This window comes from Helianthus annuus, chromosome 9 (genome assembly GCF_002127325.2).
Source record: "Helianthus annuus cultivar XRQ/B chromosome 9, HanXRQr2.0-SUNRISE, whole genome shotgun sequence".
Taxonomy (NCBI): Eukaryota; Viridiplantae; Streptophyta; class Magnoliopsida; order Asterales; family Asteraceae; genus Helianthus; species Helianthus annuus.
The window spans coordinates 176,804,245-176,826,939 of NC_035441.2; the positions used below are offsets into that span (position 1 = coordinate 176,804,245).

The 22,695-nt window shown below is 33.2% G+C and overlaps 2 protein-coding genes and 1 long non-coding RNA gene across 4 annotated transcripts; 1 reads left to right on the forward strand and 2 right to left on the reverse strand.

Moving 5' to 3' along the window:
* Nucleotides 1-10,258: 10,258 nt before the first annotated feature.
* Nucleotides 10,259-13,580, forward strand: LOC110879750 (transcription factor bHLH79). 2 transcript variants are annotated; one of them, XM_022128271.2, is made up of 6 exons: nt 10,259-10,881; nt 11,153-11,356; nt 11,457-11,522; nt 11,759-11,827; nt 11,928-11,999; nt 13,105-13,580. In XM_022128271.2, the coding sequence occupies exons 1-6, from the start codon at nt 10,618-10,620 to the stop codon at nt 13,234-13,236; spliced, it is 807 nt and encodes a 268-aa protein (XP_021983963.1). In that variant the 5' UTR covers nt 10,259-10,617; the 3' UTR covers nt 13,237-13,580. The 2 variants fall into 2 exon arrangements, with proteins under 2 accessions (XP_021983963.1, XP_021983964.1); XM_022128272.2 differs by having other exon boundaries at nt 13,108-13,580.
* A 209-nt stretch (nt 13,581-13,789) lies between these two features.
* On the reverse strand, nt 13,790-15,789 carry LOC110879749 (probable myosin-binding protein 6). The gene is made up of 2 exons (XM_022128270.2): nt 14,100-15,789; nt 13,790-14,009 (listed from the first exon to the last, which is right to left on the reverse strand). Exons 1-2 carry the CDS (start codon nt 15,619-15,621, stop codon nt 13,807-13,809), a joined length of 1,725 nt encoding a protein of 574 aa, XP_021983962.1. The 5' UTR covers nt 15,622-15,789; the 3' UTR covers nt 13,790-13,806.
* Nucleotides 15,790-20,826: 5,037 nt separating this feature from the next.
* Nucleotides 20,827-22,637, reverse strand: LOC110875010. The gene is made up of 3 exons (XR_002556436.2): nt 22,504-22,637; nt 21,891-21,947; nt 20,827-21,072 (listed from the first exon to the last, which is right to left on the reverse strand). It is a non-coding gene; the product is annotated as an uncharacterized LOC110875010 (long non-coding RNA).
* Nucleotides 22,638-22,695: the final 58 nt, after the last annotated feature.

The window sequence follows — 22,695 nt, forward strand, 5'->3', positions numbered from 1 at the left end:
TTCAGTCCATATTTCTGAGCCTACAAAGTCAAATTTACTACTTGGTGATGCGCGTTTCCATTAAGGTCAAATAATATGACCCTTTTGATATATATTTTTGTTGTGGTTTGTTATTTATATTAAGGTTTACGACCTCATTAACGATGATGAATAAGTTGTTATTATGGTTTTTGTGACCAATACGACATTGATATCTACGAGTCTCTTTGTTGCAACTTGATAATAATTTTGCATACTTGTTGCTATCTGATTAAGGTAAAAGCTGATTGATATGAAAATTTATAGGTTTAAAATGTCTGCCTCTAATGAAGATGTGGAAATCTTTGAATGACTTAGGAGGATTTCAGAGAATGTCATAAACTCTAATCAACGCATTACCGAAAAGCTTAATGAGCTAACCAAGAGGGTTAGCCGCATTCATGAAAAACAAGTTGAATTACAGGTTGTGGTTGACGTGCTTAACACCCGTTACACGAAGTCTAATAATGTTGACAAAAGAATAGGTTTAGATATATTAGTACTTTAACACGTTGGTTGTAGGTTTTGTGATATTTTTGTAAGCAATCAATGTTATGATATATTTTCTACACTTCCCCTTAATTTAATATGTCGCGCAGTTATTGTGTTTAAGGTTAATTAACACCCCTTTAACACCCCTCGCTCTAACGCAGGGGAATTCATTCTAGTTTGAGTCAATTAACATATACTATCTTGTTAATAGAGGGTCTCGTTTATAACCATGTTTGGAACCCCTAACCTAGCCTACCAATATTATTATTATTATTATTATTATTGTTATTGTTATTGTTATTGTTATTGTTATTGTTATTGTTATTGTTATTGTTATTGTTATTGTTATTGTTATTGTTATTGTTATTGTTATTGTTATTGTTATTGTTATTGTTATTGTTATTGTTATTGTTATTGTTATTGTTTTGTTATTGTTATTGTTATTGTTATTGTTATTGTTATTTGTTGGTAGGAATATTAGATAACTAGATAAATATGCTAGGCCATTGCAATTAAATTACTAGGCCCCTTGTTCACAAGTCAAAATCCTAAAAAACCAAACAGTTTTAAGCCTCATATCAATTACACATTTATTCACTACATAAACTAAAAGATATATATGAAGTGGCTTTGACTCAATTATACATTTCGTACTAAATGGTATGGGGAATGTTCTATGCAGAACACTAAATATTGCGAGAACACGAAGAACAAAATGAATCTTCTATTCCTAAAATCTAAAAAGTAAATGAAAATGTTACAAATGTAAGATTTATTATCTCTCACACTAGAATTTAAAACAAAAAAAGGAAAATTTTTAGTTTTTATATAGCCTACACATATGTAGATTATGTGTAGGTTAAATTACCTACATGTATGTACGCTGTGTATAGGTAAAAATGTATGGTTTTATATGTATATATAATACACATATGAATATAAGAAACAAAAAATTCAAAAAATGTGAACCTTAAATCCAAGATATTTGTTCTGGCAATAATTAGTGTTTTGTAATAATTATCATCCAAATGGTATGTTTGTGATTTTAAATAATTAATATCAACAATAATATTCGCCACTCTTTCCGTGCTTGTTTTAAGATAGCATATATGAATTTTGTTGTCACTTCCGCATTTCTTTTGTTGCTTGAGGAGTTGTATCCGTGATGCATTACATAAATTATATAACATGCTAATTTTCTAAAATTAAAAATAACTATAGGTCTATAGCAAAAACAATGTGTCATGCTAGGGATGAGCATGGTACTCGTATAGTATCGAACCGATAATGATATCGAAAAACGAGAATATTGGTACTGGTATTTACCAGTGATTTACCATAAGTACCGGTATTGAAAAACGGGGAAAATGGGTACCGGTACCTGTACCAAATATATCCGGTATGATATTGGCACCCGGTACCAAATGATCATCCCTATACCATACTCATGTTAAAATTAACTAGCAGGGGGTCTGCACGTTGCAGCGGGACCAATATTTTGCACCGCGATACTCGTTTCTTGTGGTTGTCGTATTCGTATAAAATTTGTTGCAACATTTTTGTGGTGGATATACGTCATAAGCGAGGTCATGCATTAGTCCATTTCATTGTGGTGTGCATGGTTCGACCTGTTCAGTTATTATCCTGAACCGAAGTAATCGGCTAGTCTATTTTATTAACCAATCGGGTTTCGGTCAATCAATTCGGTTTATTTGGTTAGATTGATGATTTTTATTCGGTTCGTCTAATTTCAGTTAATAAACCAAACCAAAATTGAGCTAAAACTTTTGCTTAATCAGTTCAGTTTATTTGGTTAGATTGATGGTTTTTATTCGGTTTGTCTAATTTAAGTTAATAGCCAAAACCAAATTGAACTAAAACTTTTGTTTAGAAACACCTGAAATTGAGGTGTAAATATATGAAATGGATGTATAACTACTTGAAATGGAAATATAGATACCTTAAATGGAGGTATAATATATGAAGTGCATGATCTCGAAGTATAAAAGCTAGAAATATATAAAAGTATGAATACTTAGTTCGGTTTTCGACTAATTGGTTTTTGGATAATAAGTTAATTTAGTTTTTTATTGATTTCAGTTTGGTTTCGGTTAACCATTTAGTTATTGTCATCCAAGACACTGTTAATCACGTAACATATCAATTTTTTAAGAGTTAATTATACAGATAGACTCTGTGATTTATAGCTAGTTTCGCCTTTGGGCACTAACTTTTTGTTAACAGGTTCAGGCTTTATAGTTTTAATTTTGTAACACCTTTGGGTACTAATACCAAAATTAGTTAATTTTATCAATATAATGACTAAAATTCCCTTCCATTTTTTTAATTTTATCAACGTAACACCTTTGGGTACTAACATCTAATTTTATTTAAGTTTAAATCAATTTCACAAAGAATTTTGAATTAAAATTATTTTTGTATATAACAATTTTAAAATGTTTTCGTATTATCGAAACATACACCCATACTCAACATTTAAAATAAGTTGGTCGAATATGTAGAATTACATCTAAAAAAATTATGAAATTAGTAAACTCCTTATTTATATCAAATCTAAAAATGTATGTTTATAAAGTATGAGTTGTATATTATAATCATACAAAACCAATGTTTTCTTCCTTGTTAGATTTGAGAAACCAAGCTAGTTAATTTTTCATCAAATAATTTCAATTATGGTGACTGTTATAGACATTTAATCTATATATGAATATATGATTACGTACGTAATTTATATTTTTATATATGATTCTTCATTTTTTTCATAAACATGTCCATGTAACACACATAGTAATAATCTACTAGTATATTATATCTAGTTTATTTAATAATCACCGTTTCAAAACATATATCTAGTCAAAACATTTTAAAATTATTATAGAGAAAAATAATTTTAATTCAAAATTCTTTGTAAAATTGATTTAAACTTAAATAAAATTAGGTGTTAGTACCCAAAGGTGTTACATTGATAAAATTTAAAAAATGGAAGGTATTTTAGTCATTATATTGATAAAATTAACTAATTTTAGTGTTAGTACCCAAAGGTGTTTCAAAATTGAAACCATAAAACATAAACCTGTTAAAAAAAGTTAGCACCCAAATGTGAAACTAGCTATAAACCATAGGGTCCATCTGTGTAATTAACTCATTTTTAATTAAAAAACTATAGCAATACTATACTCAAATTAAAGAGAATAAAATGTTTGTGTTTATGGTGTAGTTTAAAAAAAATATAATAATTTACGAAAAAAGTTATAGCCCATTTAAAAATCGTTTGATCAATTAGTTTTTCATAAGAGAATAAAATGTAACTAATAATTAAGTAATCAGAATTTGATTAAAGACAAGGGATTAAAGTATAATACAGATGTGGGATTTAACTGTAATTAGTGGTTAAAAGACTAATTTACCCTCATTTTAGATTGTACTTTATGCATTACGCTAAAAAAGTCTGGGTATCTTAAAATACCTTTCACTCATGCATTATATATAGTATGGATAAAATATTTTTTTTGTGGTGTATTTCTTTTTTTCTAAAAATAATAGTGAATGAAAACTTTATAACCATTTAATAATCATTAAGGTAGTTGATTAAAAAGTCAACAATATGTTTTAAGGAATTGTACTATATGTTTCAAAAGTTGAATTACGTAAACCTGCGTCCATGCCTGGAACCAGGATAATTTTATATTGCCATGTTCTCAAATACCAGCGATGAGGAATTACAAGCACACACATATATAATAAAGATTTAGGGTTTGTAACTTATTCCTAAAGAAATAACAAACAAGCCATAATAAAACTAAATAGGCCAACCCTGCCTCATTTTGATCTTTCAATCGTCTGCTTCATTAAACCCATCGAATTGGGCATCCGAAACCCCACAATATACACCACACATACACCTTGCAAAATTTGAACTTTTGACATTTTGTTTGTATAACATACTATTTAACCACAAGAACTAGTTTAATACCCGTCCAGTGGACGGGGAATTCAACGTCATAATAACATCACCGATAGGTTTATTTCTTTGAGTACTTTTAATTAAAAAAAATATTACAATTAGCAGTGCGTTTAAAGTTAACAATTAACTGATTTTACTAATTTATTTTGTGATGGTGAAACTTCAGGTACAATTGTTCATTCCCATTTACCATTCGTACAACATGGGCAATCTAAGAGCCTCTGCTGCCGGCTGTAAATGTGATAAATTCAGACTCAAAGGCTTGAAGGAAGCTATATACTTTAACAATAACATAATGCTACTATGGACTTCAAAATTAAACTTTTAATGTAAAAATACCTTATAATCAGTAAGAAGTAGAAAAGGCCCAACAATTGCCACCCCATATACTTCTTTGCAATGTAGTTATAAATTTTATATACGCAATTTTAAAAAATTCAAATTTCAAGATTCAATGACAGTATGACACATAGTTGAGTGTTCACTATGTAAAATGTATAAACTATAGAGAAGCGTTACTCATAGTTTAGTACCTATTGTCCTACTCTATAATCACTTTGTGTAGAGCATGTGACCCCAAGACCAAGCCCTATGTGAAATGTATGAACTATAGAGAAGTGACATTCACAGTTTAGTACCTACTCTATAATCACCTTGTGTGGAGCATGTGACCCCAAGACCAAGCCTACACAATAGATAAACCTTAATTATTCGAGCATTGCAAAAAAGTATATAAACAAAAGAAAGTAATTCTGACAAAACAACATTGACGTTGATTCCAAATATGAAAAGATTTTACAATGGGTTCTTGATGTTGAACTAAATCAACATCTATATCACCTTCCACAAAGACTCATCACATATTGAGCTTGCCATATTAACATACCTCGAGCTTGATTTAGGAACCCGTCAGCTCACACCTTTTGACTTTCTTATTATTAGTTGACCTCTCATACCTGCTTTTCTTTTTACTCCACCATGTCAGCTGATATCTTGCTATAAAAGTTTTCTCCACAATTTTTCAAAGCCAGCTCCCACTTGCAAAATCTCTTCCTTAAACTTGTAAGTGTTTGTGTTAACACTGTGTTGCAGATAAAATAAATTGTCCCATTCTATAATCTGGTAACAAATAAATCCCTTGGGATCTTGCCATTTTCAACAAATTTGATGAACCCAAACAATTGACTAAGATTAAAAAATCCAAAAAAGAAACTTTCCTAAAAACCAAGTAGAAATAAAAAAACAATAAAAATAGAAGAGTTCTATAATAAAGCAGACAAAATAGATGACTACCCTAAAAAAGTTTTTTTTTTTTTTTTTTGCCTCATTTGGTCAAAATTATATCCGATTTAGTTCCACTCTTTTTCAAAACACATGTCAGTTTTATATAGCTTTATTATATAGAATATTCAGGAAACTACAATTATTCAAGATACTTAGCGACTTTCAATCCCATTGACCCGTTTAACTTTTACCTGATATTTTATAAACTCATTTGACCACATTGGAGATCAAACATCACCCCAAACGGGCCCACTTGAAAGTGGGCAATTCTAACTCAATGATATGTTATAAATGTGGAGTCTCTTACATGCTATTCAGACCAACACCAACAACTACAGTTTGTAGCAATAGCACACCCAAATCCATATTCATGCATGATAACACAGGTTAACCCAAACCCAATTTGGCCTCTTACCCATCCATGTTGCCCATAGTGGAAATCACTACCCATTCCCATTTAGCATGTTTACATTTTAGTTAATACTAACACCAGCATATAACCCTTATTTTTATAAATGTATTGTTTTTGTAGTCACATTTTAAGTCTTAAATATTTATGAAAATAAAAAGAAAAGCATGGTTGAAGGTCAGATTGGCCCATTTCGACCCACACTCATGATGAACCGGTTTAACCCATACCTATCTTGACATGTTACCCACCTATCTTGTCCACAGTGAAAACTGCTCCATGTATCGAGTTTTGACCCACTAATCCCAACACTCCTGTTTTTGTAGTCATAATTTATGCCTTAATTATTTTTGAAAATGCAAAGAAAATGTAGTTAAAGGTCAGACTGGACGTTTCGGCCCATACTCATGATGGCTCGTTTTAACTTGTTACCAACCCATGAATCTTGCCCACAATCCAAAACTATAAAGTGCACGTAAAACGTACCTGCTCAAGGAGGGCTTTTATGTGATCCTCTCGTGTTTGGTCATGGAGTCTTTCTTTTTAGACTGTCACAACAATAGAACTTTGATATTAATATTTGACCAAAAAATTGCCACTAAATATCAAAATATATTAAATATGGAGTGACACTAAATTTTGTTTGATGGCAATAAATTGATGATATATCAAAACCTCAAAACCATCATATTCATCATGAATATCTTTTTGTTTCACTTGTCTTTGTTCTTTCAAATTTGCAGCTCCCTGCATACCACATATGGTCATTATCAGCACCAATTACTACATAAGTCACCAGTACAACAACTTACAATAAGAAACAAATCAATTATACCAAAAAATAGTATAAGAATTAATACCTCATCATTTTCATATTCTTGAGTTTCACTCTTTTTTTTTTTTCTGAGACTTTTCACCTTTATTCATATTCTTGAGTTTCACTCTTTTTTTCTGAGACTTTTCACCTTTATATTGGTCTTTTTGGACTTAACAGAGCCGCCAAGTTCACCACTATCGTCGTCGTCGTCATCATCATCATCATCATCATCATCATCATCATCATCATCATCATCATCATCATCATCATCATCATCCAGTAGCTTGTAAATCCTAACCCAACCAAAGGCGGCCCGTTTCTACTTGTACAAAATATCCATTTTCACATATATTATAAAATCCAGATAAAGGGATAATGATTGTGGGTCAGCTAGCCCAGCCCAACCCAACCTACCTTATTTTGACACATTAACTGACCCGTTCTTACAGTGGGTTCTTGATGGGACTACCAGCAACAATTTCTCCTGATTTCAACCACCATAGATGTGAGCATAATACAAGCTTTGCAACACCAAGATTACCGTGCTTATAGTGTAAAGCTATTTCAAAAATTTTATGGCACCAAATTAGAAAATTATCTTAAAAATGCACATGATTTGCATACAAGATTATCCATTTCAAGACAGTGAAAGAGAGCATCTTTAAAGAACACAATTAAAAGAAACAAAAAAGAGAAAAAGAAACCAAGAAGCTAAGTGTTGTCACATTTACCATAACCAGATGAACTAAAAATAGACGTGTGGATCTATATCTGGATGATAGGACTCACATTGCAGGTTTAAAAAATCAGCCCACAAGATTAAGGATATCCATGCTGCCCTGCACCATTGTAATGAAAAAACAGGTTGTACAGAACATTGATTGAAGATGGAAAAATGAAAACGAGGAATTAAATCTTCACAGAGATATAAACAAAAACACATACCTGGCAATCCACGTTAGGAGGAACATGAGTTTTTCATAAGAGATGAAAAAAGTTATAGCCCTTTAAAAATCGTTAGATCAATTAGTTTTTCATAAGAGAATAAAATGTAACTAATAATTAAGTAATCAGAATTTGATTAAAGACGAGTGATTAAAGTGTAATACAGATGTGGGATTTAACTGTAATTAGTGGTTAAAAGACTAATTTACCCTCATTTTAGGATTGTACTTTATGCATTACGCTAAAAAAAGTCTGGGTATCTTAAAATACCTTTCACTCATGCATTATATATAATATGGATAAAATATTTTTTTGTGGTGTATTTCTTTTTTTTCTAAAAATAATAGTGTATGAAAACTTTATAACCATTTAATAATCGTTAAGGTAGTTGATTAAAAAGTCAACAATATGTTTTAAGGAATTGTACTATATGTTTCAAAAGTTGAATTATGTAAACCTACGTCCATGCTTGGAACCAGGATAATTTTATATTGCCATGTTCTCAAACACTAGCGATGGGGAATTACAAGCACACACATATATAATAAAGATTTAGGGTTTGTACTTATTCCTAAAGAAATAACAAACAAGCCATAATAAAACTAAATAGGCCAACCCTGCCTCATTTTGATCTTTCAATCGTCTGCTTCATTAAACCCATCGAATTGGGCATCCGAAACCCCACAATATACACCACACATACAACTTGCAAATTTGAACTTTTGACATTTTGTTTGTATAACATACTATTTAACCACAAGAATATCGGTTTAGGGACAGAAAAATCATATAAGCATTAGTCAATAAACAAAGCTTGGGACTAGCTCAGTTGGTATAAGATCTTGGCTCTTAGTGGAAGGTAATGAGTTCAAATCTAGACAATGTTGTAAATATAGGAGTTTTGGTGGCTTTGCTTAGGGGATTCCTAGTAGGGGTGTACAACCTCGGTTAACCGAGGGCTCGGTTAATCGAAAAATGTTAATCATAACCGTAACTGATAGTCTGTTAACCGCGGTTCTATTAATCGGCGGTTATGGTTTAGTTATTAAATGATATATTTTTTGTGCGTTTTTAGATAAATACATGACTGTATTCTTATATATTTTATTAATTTAAAAAAAAACTTGACTATGTTCTTATATGAACTATTTTAGCTTTTAGAGCATATATCGTTTACTGAAAACTGAATTATTTAGTTCATAAGTAATTTAATCTAATAATATAACCGTATTTTGGAAATATTATTTAAATGCTAATACAATAAACAAGAATAGAGACAAATAAACCGAGAAAAGAAAATAAGAGGGGGATGGTAAAACAAAATTTCTCCAGTACTTACTTAAACATTTGACTTCAACTACATGTCTAGTTGACGATGGAAAAAAATAATCACAAATATATAAACAAGGTTCAGTTTGGTTTGGTTAAACCGGTTAATGTAGATACCTTAACTATAACAATAACTGAAATGCCCATTAATTATATTCACTTAACCATAACCGTTTGGATTGCTGGTTTTGATTAATTTCGGTTAACGGTGTCGATTTTCGGTTATGTGTCGATTTTTGCTCACTTCAAATTCCTAGTGTTATTATAACATAAAAGTCCTGGGTCTCACACATAAGTATATGAGAGGAGGGTATATAACTAGTAAAAGGATGGTGTATTTAGTAGGTCCTTTGTTAAAATGTTTTTCATTGTAACATTAGTCAAATCAAGTATTTTTTTATTTTTTTTTATAATCATTTACTCTCAAAATTTAGTGTTATCAATTACACCCCTTGGCTTTACAAAAACTTTGTAAGATATCACTTTGACTCTCTCTTGAGTATTACATGCTTATTTTTTGTACGTGGGTCAAATATAATACGTTTCGTGCTTATTTTTACGTGCGTTTCCGGTTGTCTACGCTTTCGTGTTTGTCTTTATGTACGCTTTCAGTTGGTCTACGTTTTGTCATATATAATATGTTTTCACTAGACGGCATATAAGTTCGAGTTACTTTACGTTTCAACGCTGTCGCAACGCGCGATACCATTCTTTAACTTAAAAGAATACTATTTTCTTAAGTGCTTTATTTAAATACGTTTCAGTATAAATCTAAGTTGGTTTACGTTTTGACGTAAATTATTCTCGGTAGTGAGATAAGTCATATATAATATTTTTCCCATTTTGTGTATGTTTTCAGTTGGTCTACGTTTTGATGTAAGTTTTGTTCGAAAACAAGTCTGGTCTGATAATTGACGATACAATTCAAATTTCTTTTAAGTTTTGACGTCGTGGCAACGCAGTACCGGTCAAAATACTAGTTGATAAATAATACGAGGGACCTTGCTTAAAATGCGCCGGGAGCGCACTACGCTCCTTCATCCTCTCCTTCATTCATTCACAGTGTTCACTGACCTCACATTCTCTCTCTATATACGTATGCATCTATACATACACAACACAATCATCATAAATAAACCCATATAAAATAAACCTCCGTGTCTCATTGCATTTGCTTCCAAGAAACACCAATCGTAAATACACCCAGATCAGCTCAGTCAAATCTTCCACATTCAGCCGTCAACCGAACGCTTAGGAGCTCGTATTTATTACCTGTTCCCTCAATTATATATATAAAAATATATACATACATTGTATCATCACATAGCTGGAGTATTAATGGATCCACCAATAATCAACGAGACCTCATTCTCAGCTGCCAATCCTTCTTCTTACAGTTTAACTGAGATTTGGCCCTTTTCGAACATCAATGGCGGTGCAAATGAGGGTTTAGGGCTCAAAGTTAACAGCTTTATTAGTGGGTTTGGGGAAAATGAGGAATCTTCTGTGACAGATCAGAGTGGCGGTCGTAGGAAACAAAGGGATGCTCATTCTGAAGATGAATCTTCAAAGATTGTGTCTACTAGTAGCAACAATGATTTGGTATTTTCTAAATTTACCCATACTGTTTTTATTTTTATTTTTTTATTTTTTTTATGGAATTCTTGTTCTTGAATTGAAATTAGGGATTTATGTGATGATTATGTTATATTATGGTTGTGTTTGTTATGCTGATTTTTGTTATAATATAGATCTAGATGAGGTATTTTAGATCAGCAAACATTTGGCTATTGCTATTTGAATTAAAAAAAAATTATTTTTTTATTGAAGATTCTTTGTTGAGAGCTTTTTTCTTAATTTTATATGCAAATAGAGAAGCTTGAATGGAAAAAGAATGAAGGTGTCTGGATCGAAAGACGAATTGGGCGGTTTGAAAGTTGACGGTGAAGGGAGTTCGGGATCGCGTAGTAAGGGTGTAGCTGAGCAAAGTGGTAAACCGAATGAACCGCCTAAAGATTATATCCATGTTAGAGCAAGAAGGGGTCAAGCTACTGATAGCCATAGTCTTGCCGAGCGAGTAATTACTTTCACGTCTTAATGAATTAATATATGTTTTAATTAATATGTTTCTTTAATCAGTACCGATGACATAAACTTATGAACTCGTTTGTTTTCAGGCTAGGAGAGAAAAGATTAGTGAAAGGATGAAGATTCTTCAAGATTTGGTCCCGGGGTGTAATAAGGTGTGCATCCGTGTCGTTTTTGTGTTTGTTTTTTTTGTATATATGTTTGTTAAGATGAGCTGAATCCTTAAGTACACAAAAAAGGTTATTTAATTTGAATGTTTCCTCAAATTCTGATAAATTGGTTTTAAAAATTAGGCAATTCAAATATTGTTTGGTATGTGATTGTTGATATTTTTCTTGATTACTATGAAGGCAATATTTTTTTTTTTTTTTTTTTTTGTGTTATCTATTAGGTTATAGGAAAAGCACTTGTACTTGATGAAATAATCAACTACATCCAGTCTCTACAACATCAAGTTGAGGTACTTCTTTCAACGTATTTTGGTTCCAATTTAATAATTACATCATACACCTAATTTATGAAAAAATTGATCATGTTTTTAATGTATTTGATGTTTGTAGTTCTTATCTATGAAGCTTGAAGCTGTAAATACAAGGATGAACTCTCCTATCGAAGGGTTTCCTACAAAAGAAGTAAGTATTGCAACACCTTTTATCATATGCAACATTTATTCAACTTTCTACCATAATGTGTTTTATTGTCTTAGGCCTCGTTTGGTTATATGTTGTGTTTTAATTTTTATGTAATGAACGGTTTACAGTCAAAACCAAATTCTATATCCAACGTACATTGTTTGTGGTATACATGCTATAAGTGAATAAAACGACACAATCATATCATCTAGCTCGAGGACCATATCCTCATGATCTCTACAGAATCGTTTGTAGCCATTTGCAGAGTCTGCTACAAATCTACAAATGAGTTTGATGAACCGATATTACTTTTGGACCACATGCTTTCGTCATCCTCAAGCTTTATCTTGTTGTATGGAGTTTGGACCACCCTGCAGCAGCACTTATGTGGATCTTGTTTTCACTTGCTTGGGTTATTGCTTTACTCTGATTCCTTGATGACTTTTTATCTTTTGACTTTTGGAAGTCAACAAGCTATCATATAAATTTTTAATTAGGAAGGAACGTTTATTGGTGTAGAAAAATCGATGTACCAAATTAAACTATATGAAACCGTTTTGTAGATAATTGAAGTAAAATAAAATTAAGAGTAAAATGCCATTTTCGTCCCTGAGGTTTGGCCAGTTTTGCGACTTTTGTCTAAAGGTTTGTTTTTCTGCATCCGGATCCAAAAGGTTTAAAATCTTGCCATTTTCATCCGGCTCGTTAACTTCATCCATTTTTTTCCATTAAGTCAGGGGTATTTCCGTCTTTTTTGTTAATTTAAAGGGCAATTCGGTCCTTTTCAGGGTATTCGGTCTTTTTACATAAAGTGAAAAAGACCAAATGAAAGACGGAGATACCCCTGACTTAACGGAGAAAAATGGATGGAGTTAACGACCGGATGAAAATGGCAAGATTTCAAACCTTTGGATCCAAATGTGGAAAAACAAACCTTTGGACGAAAGTCGCAGAACTAGCCAAACCTCATGGACGAAAATGGCATTTTACTCTAAAATTAATGTCAGATTGGGAGTTGGAAAGTAGTAGGTTTGACTTTTTAAGATTAACCATAAATGCTTATTAAGTTATTATCAAATTGTGATATAATTTAACCTTTGTGTAGCAGCTTGGCCCGCCACCGTTTGATGCAGCTGGACTTCTTTTCGGGTCACAAGCAGCACGGGAATTCGGCCAAGAATCACAACCAGAGTGGCTTCATATGCAATTAGGAAGTAGCTTTGAAAGAGCAACATAAAGAAAGTCAACATGAAGCATGCTGTTGTTAGTCAACCAGAAACTAAGAAATCCTGCATTAACAGTGGAAATGTGAGAGACTTTCTGAGGTATGTAAGATAATATACGTATAATATATGAACTTATATCATATTACTAATGATACTTAAGCTCCGTATTATATCATCTGTAAAAAAATGCATTTCTGGTCAACCCTGATTAGACCAAAGACTACCGAGAGAAATGCCTTTACATGTTATCTTGATTTTTCTTTCTGACTGATTCTGTAAGATGTACTCGTTAACAAACTGTTGTATTCTCCATGTACAATTTAAAAGTGTATTTATGATTATTTTATTTAAAATGCATGTATGTGTATTAAAATGGCGACGAAAAAAAGAACACATGATATATAAAACATACTGGGACAATATATGTAACATTAATTTTTTATTTAGTGGAAGTCAGTGAAGCTGAAACAGAAATTGAAATAGCGAGTTAGCTTTAGAAACCTTAAAGAACACAAAGAGGAATTAAACTGTTCTAAGAGATTAATGTTGGTAGTTAGCATACAATTAAGTTTTGGAGAAATTTAGGTAGTTTTTGTGCTTATGTCTTCTGAGTGACACAACTTCCTTAGATGTTGGGCTATCTCTGTTAAGAGTTCCGCTCCTTTTTCGCCCTTTTGAAGTGTCATTGCAGTATGCTTTAAGAATCCACTATCTGCTTCTAAGACTCTTAATCTTTCCTTAATTTGCGATACCTCTCTTTTTAGGGCTACCCTACTTTCTTGCGCTGCGAAATCGACAAGCAAAACATTAAATAAAAACACTTAATAATTCTAAATGAAATACATAAATTGTTTTATTAGTTATTAGTTATTACCTGTATTTTCGTCTTCATCTTCCAATGAAGATGACTCCATGTGGTTTTCAAGATCCCTCAACATACTATAAAGCTGATGTTTTTCATTTTCGAAATCTAACAATGGCTCCTCATATGTATCCCCTTCGTTTTCTACTGATCTTCCGGAGTGGCTTTCATCATCTTCCTCATGAGCCCTTGACTCCTTGAAATCCATTGGTGATGAGCTTGGGGGCTCGTTTCCAAACAGGCTCACGGGCTCTTCATAATCGTGTTCAAACGGGGTCACGGGCTCTGGAGATTTCTCGCCAAAAAATGACGAAGTTTGAGATCTCCACTCATGGTAATATTCATCAGCTTCACATTCATCCATACCTACTTTCCTAACGTCTCCATATTTCTCTCTGTAGCTCTCGAGTTCTGATTCCATAACTCTAACTTGTTCGTCTCTCTTAGCTAACATATCTTGAAGTATTTGAATCGCTTCTTGATCGTATTGAGCTTGTTCTTCCATCATTCTTTGGTACTGTAACGCTTCCATTTGAACAGATGCTTTCTCCGCTTGTAACCGTGTGATCATTGCCATTGCGTTGTTAGCTGCAACCGCAGATGCACTCCTTTCTTCTTCTAGCTCCATCGACAATGACTGAAGTGCCTTTCGGTCCAAACGCGCTTGTTTTTTCAACTGTTTGAGAGTTGAATCACCGTCTCCTGACGTTTCATCGTTTGTTTCTGACAACTTGGATTTTTCTAATGATGCTTTTTTGGGAGCTCTGCCAGTAAACCTCGGACTAACGGCCATTGAATCCGTGAGTGCGATCCCGAAGAAATTGTTGCTTTTCAGTAAATCTGGAGTTCTGGAAGACTCTTCGTTTTCTTCGGAATCTGGTAGCATATCTAGTTCGCTATCAGACACAAATTTCAGCTCTGTATATCGCGACTCGTCAGTTTTCCATGTTGGTGTGAAACACGTTATCGCCTTTGGAGAAGAAATCACCCTTGGAGAACTTGTTGCTATTATAGAAGCACGAACGTTCGAAAAGCTTCTAGAATAATCTTTTGTCGAAGCTCTTGTATTCAAAGGCTCGCCACAGCACGAACACCTTTTCACATCAAGACTGCTTTCGCCATCATCATTAAACCCGTCATCGTCCTTTTGCTGACTCCCAACGAAGGACTTCTCTTTTTCGGTTGCGAACGAGAGAAGACAACCCTCACACATGTTTTGAATATCAGAGAGTTTTCTATGAACATGACAAAAAGCTAAAGAAGATATGTCTTTTTGGTGACATTCGCATATGGATTCGTTATAGTATGTCTTTGGGTCATTACGCACGAGTGCATGGTCAACCCGCGTGCAAAGCACGCACGGTGGTTCCAGCTCGAAGATATTCGCAAACATACTTGTCATGAACGCAATAAACCCATCGATGTAAAGAGACGCGATCAATATCCATTCGAGAATGGCCCATAACAGGAAATGCGTGAATCCACCCATTTCTTCGATAACAAATTTCTGTAACGATCTTTCCGACAATGCCATTGTTTCGATAATTGAAGAAAGGAAGAGAGGCCGAAAATGTTGACGTGGGGAATGTTGTTGATTGACAGAGAAAGAGATGAAATGATCATGACCTTTGTTAACAAAGTTTGTAGATCATGATCAACCTCCTCCTCTCTCTAGAACTGTTTAGAGAGAGAAAGATAGAGATAGGTTTGTAGAATACTATGAAAAGTTTTGGATAATTTGGTGGAATTGTTGAGACATGTTTTGCTTCCAAAAATAGAAGAGGTCTATTAGGGGTCAAGTTTGCCTATATTAGCGTTTAATCATGGACTTTACATACAACCCAATATAACACCAAAAATAGTAGAGGTCATTGTTGTCTGGAAACTCTCTACCTCCTCTTCTATTTATACATTCCCAGGTCAAGAAAGTCAACTTTTCGGTCAATATAATCTCCCAAAGTCTGTAAGGTTCATTTTCTTTATGTGCAATCTGTATTGTACTCCCACACTTGTGTTAAATTTGTAAAACTTACCATAAGAGTCCGCTGACGTTACAGTCAAGTTTCTAGCATTGCCTAATTGTATTGCTAGGTTGTTACCGAAACTCAGATCTCCACCCCCAGCATCTATTGTCTCGTCATCTACTTCGACGGTATCATAAGGCTGCCCTGAGTTGTAATACTCTCTCATTTGTTCCCACATGTCCCGGTTTCCTTCGCATATTGCATCAATTTTCGTTTTCAGCATGCTTTGGTAAGCAATTATGTTGACTATAAAAACAACAATAACGTTTTAAGTAACAAGTTTATAACAAAAAAAATCAAATTGCACATAATGACTATAAAAAAACATCAGTAAGGTGTGAAGTACAAATTACTAAAAAACAGCAGTAAGTATGGTGCACAAATTGGGTTTTTTGAAAAACCGGTTCCGGGTATGGAACCGGGTTCATGTAGGATCGGGTTTTACAAAATCGGGTTTTTTGAAAAACCGGGTCGGTCCGGGTTTTCTACCAAAAATGTATACCCTATGTACCCGGGTTCGGGTTGGGAAAAAACCCGCACTGGGTATTAAAAAAACCCGACCGGGTATTAAATGCTTCTTTATATGTTTTTTTTTAACGACAAATTTCTTTTATTCCCTGCTGTCTATGTGAATTGAACCAAAGACCTCTCCCTCCCAAGGTGTTTAAAGGTTTTCCCAAATTTCTTTATATGTTTTAGTGGATGGTTTAGCCTATTGAAATTTAATGACATTTTTAAATTTAAATTCGATATTATGAATTTTGAAGAATGACATTTTTATTTGCTATGCTATTATAATAAATTATTAATCTTTAAGAAAAAAGAAATAAGAAATAACACTCAGCTTATATGAGTTTCGAATGTATAAATTAAAAAAACAAACATTCAGGGTTAACAATGTTTTAACCAAGTTTCATCAATTTTTCATTTTTTGCATCAAACAAACATCATTAGACAGATATCATTAGAAACCTAATAATTCAACAACATTACATCAAGGTGCATACATAATTTTGTTAAATCATAAGAACTAGAATTCTTAATTCTTGAAAACATAGATAAAAAACACAGATAGGACTTGAATCGTCTTCGCTTCTTGATCTTCTTTTTTAGTCGTCTTCGTTTTTTTGATCATTTTCGTTTAGTCTTCTTCTAGTGGGCTTGACATTCCCATTTCAATAATAGCCCAACTAGACGACGGAAATGATTCAACCTCCATTTCGTCTCCAAGCAAATCATGAAAAGCAATCAAACAATCCTTTTGTTTTATGGCGCCTTCAAACATGCTACAAGTCGAGTTCCATCGAGTCGCTACGTCCCAATTCGCACCCAAACTTTTAACACCCGATTTTTTACAATATCTTTTGTATCGCATATATATTCCTTTGCTAGTCGCAAAAATATCTTGTAGCATTTGTTTAAATTTTTTTTCTCAAATCCACAATTTCATTTAAACCGTCTTGCACAATTGATAACATGTGCCACACAACGGTTATGAAAAAAAAAACACCGTTGCAAGTCGGTTTATATCTTAACTTTAGTTGTGTGACCGCGGTGGTGTTGTTGGATGCATTATCAAAAGAGATAGCAAACAACGTGTCACCAAAATTATAACCATCGATTACTTCTTTCAAAAGTTGAAACAAATTGTTTGCGGTATGTGGATAAGGAAATAACTCAAAAGCAATCGTACGCTTTTGCATTTTCCATGTAGAGGGATCTATCCAATGTGCGGTAACACAAAGGTACGATTCGGGTAACCCATGAGGTGCCGACCAAACATCGCTCGTCAAATTCATACTGGTTTCTAAACTTTGAAAAGTCGAAAACAATTGTTGTTTTGCTTGTTTCCACGCTTTTAGACAATCACGTCGAAAAGTAGTGCGACTTACTTGGTTATAACATGGTTGTAGAACTCTTTGGTTGAGATGAGTCAATCTTTGGTTGTCGAAGAATTGAAATGGCAAACCTTCTTGAATCACGAAATTTTCGAATCCTTCGCAAACCGACTCAACGTCACAATGCTAAATTTGCCCGTCGGTTGACAATGGTGGTTGACCTCGGTTCGGATCATTCCTCAAAAGTTTGCAATACGTTGACAAGTGTTTTTTCAACGTCGTGTTTGAATCGGACTTCAACATAGCTCCACAATGAACGCATCGAGCTTTGTTTGGTCCAAACGACATTTTACATAACTCGAAATGAACCCAAACTTCTTGGTTTCGAGTTGTAGGAATAACCTCCACGACGCTTGCTTTGGTAGCCGTAGAACCCACGCCAACGGAAAATGTAGCATTTTGCGAAGCCATTTTTAGAGCAGGGTTTTGTTGATTTTCAGTGTAAAATTGAGTTGTGTGACTAACCCAAACATAGAACCAATACTTATACCCAATGTTATCCTCAATTCTGCACAAAATGACCCTAAAATGACTCTAAACAATAATATTACCGTTGGAATTTATATATACCAATTACTAGTTGTTGTGCATATTACTTATACTGATGCTTGTGCATATTAATTATACTGATGCACGGCATGTTAACAAAGAATCTACTTCATAATGCATATTAATTACTATGCATCTGCTTTTGGCAAGTCATGTCAGAAAAGAAATGAAAAGTCTTGTACAACAATAACATCAAGTATCACAAACAATGAAAAGATAAATTAATTGTTTGCAAGGCATGTCACATCCAAAAGTGCAGGCCCCCTTTTTGTCGCTATATAACCGGGTATTTATAAAACCCGGTTCCGTGTATTTATAAAACCGGGTACTACGAAAAACTGGGTATAAACCCGGTATAAAAAAAAACTCGGTTCCGGGTTTGGGTTTTAGATCAGATATGAATGCCCGGTCCCTACCCTATGGGTAGGGCCGGATATAAAAAAACCCGGGTTTTATAATACCCGGTTCTGGGTTTTTTTCGGGTCTGGGTCCGGGTTCTAGTTTTTTGTGCACCACTAAGAGTAAGGTGTGAAGTACAAAGTTTATGAAAAAAAAAATAATAATAAACAAGGTCACATTGTTTGGGTTGGGCCAACCTTTAAGAGGCCCTAAACGAAGTTAAGTTCTTGAGGCCCTTCAAAAAAAATTGCTTAAGTGAATTGTTATTTTCAACTGCACTAGTTTCTCATGACCAATTTGAAAATATTATGTTTGATTCAAGTACATGACCAATCTCTAATAGCATGTTTTGTAGGACCTTTATCACATATTAGATTAAAAGAACTGGAAATGATATGAGCAATGCACAATTCTCATTATTATAGTACAAAACTCCTTGCAAAAGTCACTTCAAGATGAATGTTTGCATAATACTCATTATTATAGTAGTACATACAGAAATTGAATTTAAAATATTATAACATATTTAAAATCAGTAATTAAAAATACCTTTAAATGGACTAAAAAATCAAAAATACTTTATTTCTGACATTACTTGATATTTTTAATTTTTAATGCACAAAAGACAACTCACTATAACATAAATAGGTTGATGTTGAATATTGACCAATGATTGTAAACTACAGTTTGCTTTGAGCTTTGAACATAAGAGTATGACAAATCGAATAAAAAACAATTACAATTTGAAAAATAACATGTCTATATCACCATGTTTTTAGATCTACTAATATCACCCATTTATATGATAAAATCTATCATTTTCACTCTGTTTCAAGCAAAATACATTATCCAAACATCCCTAAATCAACAATACTTTAAATATACTATAATACCTGTTTATAATATGTGAAATGATATTCAAAATATCATCATATGACCGGACCTTATACCATTCTTCACATGCATGTATAAATCTAACCACTTGCAAGCATTTAGGGCACCAAACATTCATCCAACACATCCAAACAACATGATTTTCATACATACATTTAGTAGAGTATCTTCAAACATAAAATTGTTTCTAAAATCAGATGTGGCATATCCCATAATAAAGCCATGTTCGCTGGAAAAAAATCATCGGGCGGCCGCCGGACCACCGTCAGACGACCGCCGGAGGTTAGTTCGGATCTTCTAAAGAGGGATAGGGAGAGAGTATGGAGAAGTGAGGGTGTAGCAATAGAAGGTGAAAGTGAAAATGAGGAAAAAAAGATAAGGGCCGAGGGTATTTATAGATGAGTATTGGGCCATGTGCTTAGACTTTGGGCTTAGGCTTATAGAGTAGCTCATATAGTGGCTTCTTGCCTAGTATTGCGTACATTACTTCATTTCAGTCCGTTCTTGTGTCATAATTTTCGTTTTTGCCCTTAAATTCTTATAATTAATTATTGGATTGATGTTATTTGATTTTCGTTATGTGTGGTAATTGATGTGTGATTTTTGCTTTTATAAATTGGGGAAACCTTTAGAGAGATGTAGGTGGTCGGGAAGAAGATAGTTAATAAAGACTGAGATTTTTGTCAAATGGGGTTATAAAGAGAGTTTTTAAGTTAATGATATATGAATGAACCAATTTACCCTTGTTAAATCAAGGATAAACAAGAATTGGTTAAATCAAGGATAAACTATTAACCGTATATATTATAATATACGGATATGTATACTATAATATAATATAATATTATTTGTATTTTTATCTGTCAGTATTTGGAATAGATTAGGAATATCTTTTGTATTAGTTATAGTTATCTAGTTCCTTATTTATCTCTCCTGTATCTGTATTTATATATGAAACGCCTAGACTTTTCTCGATGGTCAAACATCATGTAAAAACGCTAAAATTTTGAACTTTCGTAACTTAATATAAATTCTGACCAATTCTAACATATTTAAAGTATAAACTTTAAACTTACTTATAAAAGACATAAACATTTAAAACAACATTTACAATCGAAAGTAGTTTGACCCATTGACACTAAACGTAAACCGGAAGCGCGTAAAGGGCATCATGGAGTGTGTTCGTTCCGAGTGTAGCGCTCGTTTAAAGTACGGCTTTACCTACATCACAACAACAAGAATCAACATTAATTCTACACGTATGTACCACATATTAACTTCCAACTATTAAAAATTTGCATTCGTTATCCAGCCCATTCTCATTAATTTACTTATATAAACACTGTTTAATGCCTTATTCTAGTTGTTTGGCGTATTCCCTACATTCCGATTAGATAACATTCCAACATATATTCTATTCGTATGACCTGTTCATACGGTTCGACTATATAACATTCCAACATACATTCTATTAGTGCGACTCGTTCATACGGTTCGACTACATAGCATTCCAACATACATTCTATTAGTACGACCGGTTCATACGGTTCGACTACATAGCATTCCAACATACATTCTATTAGTACGACCCGTTTATACGGTTCGACTACATAACATTCCAACATACATTCCATTAGTGCGACCCGTTCATACGGTTCGACTACATAGCATTCCAACATACATTCTATTAGTACGACCCATTTATACGGTTCGACTACATAGCATTCCAACATACATTCTATTAGTACGACCCGTTCATATGGTTCGACTACATAACATTCCAACATACATTCTGTTAGTACGACCCGTTCATACGGTTCGACTACATAATATTCCAACATACATTCTTTTAATGTGACCCGTTCATATGGTTTGACTACATAACATTCCTTTATTTTCTCATTTTTCTAACCATTCCTTAAATGATCAACACATCGAATTACCGAGTTTTACACTACCATTTTCGAACTAGAATTTATATAATGAGACTAACATTCATAAATCTACATTAAGGATAGACAAAGTTCATAGGAACTTACCGTGATCTCGTGTTCCTAGTGCCTTGGATTGACTTGTACCTTCTTCTTTCTTCGCCCCTAGGGTGCAACATTTCACGTTTAGCTTTCACAATATCCATTGCACACGCACACTTTAATTATTTATTATGGCGTTAATTAACCATATACAAGTCCATTCTCATGCTAATTCATCAATTCAACATGTTTTTTCAAGTTAAAACATAACCTAATCAGCCTAGGCATTTCATCGAACACGTTGTGTGCGTACTATCTACAAGGCATAGTGTACAAGTATATTATGCATAATCTTACTAGTTCATATCAAGATCATGAAACTCAACTAATTTTCACATAACTTTCATTCTAAATCAGATTCTTATAATAGTAATCTACAACATCCAACTTCATATATCATAACTATAATCAACTTAACACATTTAGCATCATCATCTTCATAACATTACTACTACAAGTGGGTTTTAATCAAAACATCAAAATAATCAGAATTTCAAGCATGATTCATGTTTCATGAGATGATTCTAACTCACTATCATTCTAATTTCATACATTTTCACGGATTGGTTCAAAACCCAATTCATCAATCAAGATCATCAAAACATATAATTTAACTTACCTAGGGTTGAGGATACTTAGATGATTGAGAAATTAAAGACATGCATTCGAATTTGTCCTTAAATCATCTTCAATTTGCTGAATTCGTTAAGCTTAAGGGTTTTCCCCTTTCTTCTCTTGCTACGGTCGTGTGTGTGGGTGTGTTTGGGTTTTTAATAATGTTATAAATAAAATCCTTCAAATTGTACAACTT